At 41.2% G+C, this 4912-nt stretch overlaps 1 protein-coding gene across 1 annotated transcript; it reads right to left on the minus strand.

Moving 5' to 3' along the window:
- Nucleotides 1-3094: 3094 nt before the first annotated feature.
- Nucleotides 3095-4510, minus strand: LOC311044231 (E3 ubiquitin-protein ligase TRIM35-like; the record flags this gene model as incomplete). The annotated part of the gene is made up of 1 exon (XM_084055674.1): nucleotides 3095-4510. One exon carries the CDS (start codon nucleotides 4508-4510, stop codon nucleotides 3095-3097), a length of 1416 nt encoding a protein of 471 aa, XP_083911800.1.
- Between the last annotated feature and the right edge of the window lie 402 nt (nucleotides 4511-4912).

Raw genomic sequence — 4912 nt, forward strand, 5'->3', positions numbered from 1 at the left:
CCGAGGAGCACGTTTTCTAGTTGTATATCTGTTCTTGAGGTAACTGTTTCTCCACCAAAATCTCGAAGGGTAATTTGACATAATTTGACACAAATATTTCGGTGTGTCCAAAAACGTAGTTACTGCACTTTGGCTTTATAGGGTAACTGTATATGTACATATTATGTATGTATTATTGTATGTAGTATGTGTTGTACTGTATCAATACACATTTTGGTTCAGGGATCTATGTAAAAAGCATTTATTTTAGGCCTGCTTAAAAGTCCCCCAAATTATCTCTCCTCCATTGCATATAAATGATCATAATTGTGATTAAATATGACAACAATAGAATGCCAACTACTCTTACTCTCAGATTGTAGTCGTAATAGTTGTTTCACTTCAAACTGAACACTGAAGCTGTGACTTTTTTTATTGTATGATGTTTGAAACAAATAAAACAAAACGGAAGCTGTTACAGAAGGTATCTAAGGCGGCTTTCCATATGCATGGCCTCACCCTACCCCACACCACACCGCCCACTTGTGCCTCGGTTTCCACTACAATGAAGTGGGTAGAGTGGTGTGTAAGTGGTACTAAACTGGTGCCTAAAAAGTACCAAGTCCTGGGTAGGTCTGAGCTAGGCCAAACGGGGCCAAACACTTCATAATGACTGATCACTCACCGACATGATTTCCCCAAAATGACATTCAGTCTGTAACTGTAGCATCATACAGTCACACCTTGATCACATCACAAAGTGTTTCAGGTGTGATCGAGTTTAGCATACTGTAACTGCAATTATCATATGTATATGCAGGGCCCTTAATATGTATATTAAGTGTCCTTGTGCTAATGTGTGTCTTTGGGTCTCTCCTCATTTTGTGTCTGTTCACCTCAGTCCAGCCGATTAAAGACAAATGTATTGATAAAGGATTAGACAAATCTTGTTGAATTGAATAGAGATCATACTTAATATTTAATCATCATCATATTTAACTAGGGCCGGGACTTTATCGCGTTAATTTCGATCAATTAATTACAAAAAAATTATCGCGTTAAAAAAATTAACGCATTTTAATCGCGCCTATTTTTTCACCGCGGAACGTTTCTCACTGGACGAGTTTCACACGGACCTATTATCCAGCGCACTAGGTTGGTGCGCTGGTATTATCGGTCCGCCTGAGAAGCTGTCTGAGAAGTGAGAACGACGTGGTTCTCACAACAACAGAGCAGCCACTGAATGAAGACGTGCCTCATAGCCTGCTTGATAATGTTGGCTGGGCAAATCAGAATCTGTAATGGATGCCGCCCCCCACGCGCGCGTTTGTCCCGTTTGGGGGGGGGGGGGGGGGGGGGGGGGCGGCGGTGCGCTGGGGGGAAGGGGGGGGGCACGATGCGTGATTTTTTTAAATAATTAATTAAACGACTATAAAACAACTAACAACAACACACTCTACCAGCCTCCAATGGTGGAAAATAGCAGATCTACAAGCTCACAATGCCTTGTGCTTGTAGATCTGCTATTTTCACATGGTTACTGTATGTTTTATAATATTAATCGAAATCTACAAAGTAACTTGTAACTAAAGTTTTAAAATAAGTTTAAAAGTAAAATATTTGCCTCTGAGATATAGTGGAGTTACTGGAGTAGAAGTAAAAGTATTAAAAAATTGGAAATAGGCGTATTCGAGAGTCAAAAAATTGGAAATAGGCGTATTCGAGAGTCAAGTGCAAATACCTCAAAATTGTACTTAAGTACAGTTCTTGAGTACATGTACTTAAAGACGTTTACCAAAATCCATTTGAAAACATTTTTTTTCATTGATCTCAGGTCAAATATTGATGTGCGATTAAAATGCGATTAATTTAGATTAATTAATTACAAAGCCTCTAATTAATTAGATTAATTTTTTTAATCGAGTTCCAGCCCTATATTTAACACATCGGGTGCCAGCATTTTATAATAACATTTTACGTTCGGTGCCGAAATCTCACCGTTGAGCTGCGCAGCGCTGTTTAAGCTGTAGACTCCACGACGTGCATTCCATGAGAAAAAAACAGCATGCCTCCATTTGCCCGATGGTACTGGCTAACGCCTGGAACGATAACATCGCTCACGCGAGTAACAATGGCGGAGCGATCGTGCACACAAAATGAGTCGTTTTCCCCAGCGTAAAAAAGTTTCGGAGTTATAGGGGTTTTAGAGAAGGAAATAGAGCGGAAGCGGGTGTGCGCCATGTTTTTTGACAAGGTTTTGCATCTGGCCCATCCTTGTCAGATTCACCATGGGTGATCCCAAAGCTGCTCCAGCCCCTCCCGTATGGGAAAAAAAGAAAAAAAAACACCAAAGACACCAAACACGGTTCGGACCGTGTTCGGCACCAGAGCGCTACTATGTGAAAACACGGTCCAGATCGTGATCGGCACCCAATGTGTTAATAGAGATTGGGTATTTACTGTGTAGCTCACAACTTATGGTTTTATTATTTTAAACATTGTCCTCTGCTATCATCAAACAAAACATCATACTGTATTACGTCATAAAAATGGAACTGATATTTGCTATTTGAAGCAACTGAACTCAAACCAAACAAGAGATGTGTGCTAGAGACCTTTATTTGAATTAAACAGCTTCATCACATACAGTTTTCTTTACAGGTTTATATTCAGACCTAAATAAATCAATCAATCACATGTTAAATTATTTTGTAGCTTGATAGGATGTCAGCAGTTGTTCAATTGTAATGCACTGTTCAGTAAAACCTTCTGAACTTCATGCAAAATGGTGATTATATGGTAGCTGTTTAGAAATAGAAGTAGAAGATGACCACTTTGACTCTTTACGCCTTGAGACCATAAAATACGAGCAACCACTTCATCATTGTAACACAAAAAAAGTGATTGTAATTCACGATGTATGAAATTATTTCTTTATAATAATAATAAAAAAAACAATAATATACACACCAGTTGTAGTAAAGCTTATTGCATTTCAAGCAAAAAGACGAGACTGTAATCATAATGTTGTGGTACATGATAATCCACCACCTCGCTATAAAACAACAACAAGGCATCTTCATATCATTGTTCTATAGTTTTCTACAGTTCAACATCATTGTTCCAGAGTTACACTGACCTTCTCTGGTAATATCTTAGCATTATTTTTAGTCTGAATGAAGGGAAACAGTGTGTCAGTGAATGTGTGTGTGACGGTGTCTAGGTGTGTGTTAGTATCAGGATCAGAGAATGACAGCTTTCCTCTGTTCCAGTCCAGCTGGACTCTGATCCTCTGAGGCATTGGCATCTGCTTCCCTGAGAGATCACTCTCGAATAACTCTGTGTGTGGTGTACTTAAGCAACCTTCAAATAAACCTACACTCCAGAGTTGACCCCCCATAAGGCCCTTCCTCTGAAAAGACAACACACCCACGTCCCACTCTGCACAGTCTCCAACCTCAACAACCCAGCTGTGAATCCCTGAATTAAAACCCTCAGAACCCAGGACACAGTCATTGAGACAAAACCTTTCTGGGTTGTTAGGAATCCGAATCCGGTCACGGATAGGTCGGCCACCTCTCACACTGGTCAGATCATCAGACAGGACACACGTTTGAAAGGCAGTGTTGGAGTCCAGAATGACAGGAGTGTAGGAGACAATGTCTTTCATCTTGTCCCAGACTCTGAAGGCCAGGTTGCCCAGGTGTTTGGCCACGTCTATCAGTGCTCCAAAGACCAGATGTGGGTCCTGCAGTGTGAGCTGGACTCTTTCCACAGTGGTCTTGTAGTTCTGCAGGAATGAGATGTGTTCTGCTTTCAGATCCTCCTCTATGGCTCCGATTGTGTTTGAAAGGGTTGATATGTCTCTGTTCAAACCTTCAATCTTCTCCTTCATCATCTGACTCTTCTGCTGCTCTTCCTCTCTCAGTGCAGTGATCCTGGCCTCCTCTTCCTCTTGTAGAAACCGATGGAACTTCTTAAACTGTTCCTTAATCTGCGTCTCTGTGTTCTGGGTCTGGACCTTAATGTGTTCTGCTGCTTTGTCACATGTAGTTTTAACGCTTTTAATTACCATCAGTTTCTCCAGTAAATTCTTCAATGATTTCTGGACTTCCTCTTTGTGGTCCAGAGCAGCTTCATCAATGGGTCTGAAACGGTGGCTGCTGTGTTTTTTAGAATCTCGACACACAACACACACTGGCTGTTGACATTCCAGACAGAAGAGCTTGTGTTTCTCAGCGTGCAGACTGCAGACATCTTCAGACCCTGATGAAGTTCTCTGACGCTTTGAAGGTCTCTGCTGTATGAAGGCCTCACACAAGTTCTTCAGAACCAGGTTACATGGTGGAGATTTTCTTTTATTTATTTTCTTACAAACGGGACATTCCTTTGTTCCCTTATGTGTCCACCATTCCTGCAGACAGTCTTTGCAAAAGCTGTGGCTACACGCCAGGACAACAGGATCTTTAAAGATGTCACGACACACAGAGCAGGAAAAATCCTCTTCTGAAAAAGACAAATTGGAAGCCATTTAGTCTCTGAGTATTTTCACTGTGAATCCTGTTTGTTGTTAAAGTCCATCCAGCAGCAGATTCAAGTGGTCTGGTTCAGTATTCCCTCCTGTAGATGTGGAAAGACAGTGTGTCCTCCCTCACTGCAAGTTCAGTTTAGTGCTGCTCAGTGTTTGGTCTGAGGCTTTTATATTCATGAGTCTGGCAGGGCGGGGCTTGACTATTGTTCACACACACACACACACACACACACACACACACACACACACACACACACACACACACACACACACACACACACACACTTATCTTTTTTATCTTAACAAAACCTACAGTAAATGTGTATTTCAATGTTCTCCAGAGAGGATCAGGTCTGGACAAAGGTCAACGGCTCAATAGACCCTTACAAAATGTTTAATTTG

This window comes from Gymnoscopelus microlampas (genome assembly GCF_963454915.1).
Source record: "Gymnoscopelus microlampas genome assembly, chromosome: 1".
Taxonomy (NCBI): Eukaryota; Metazoa; Chordata; class Actinopteri; order Myctophiformes; family Myctophidae; genus Gymnoscopelus; species Gymnoscopelus microlampas.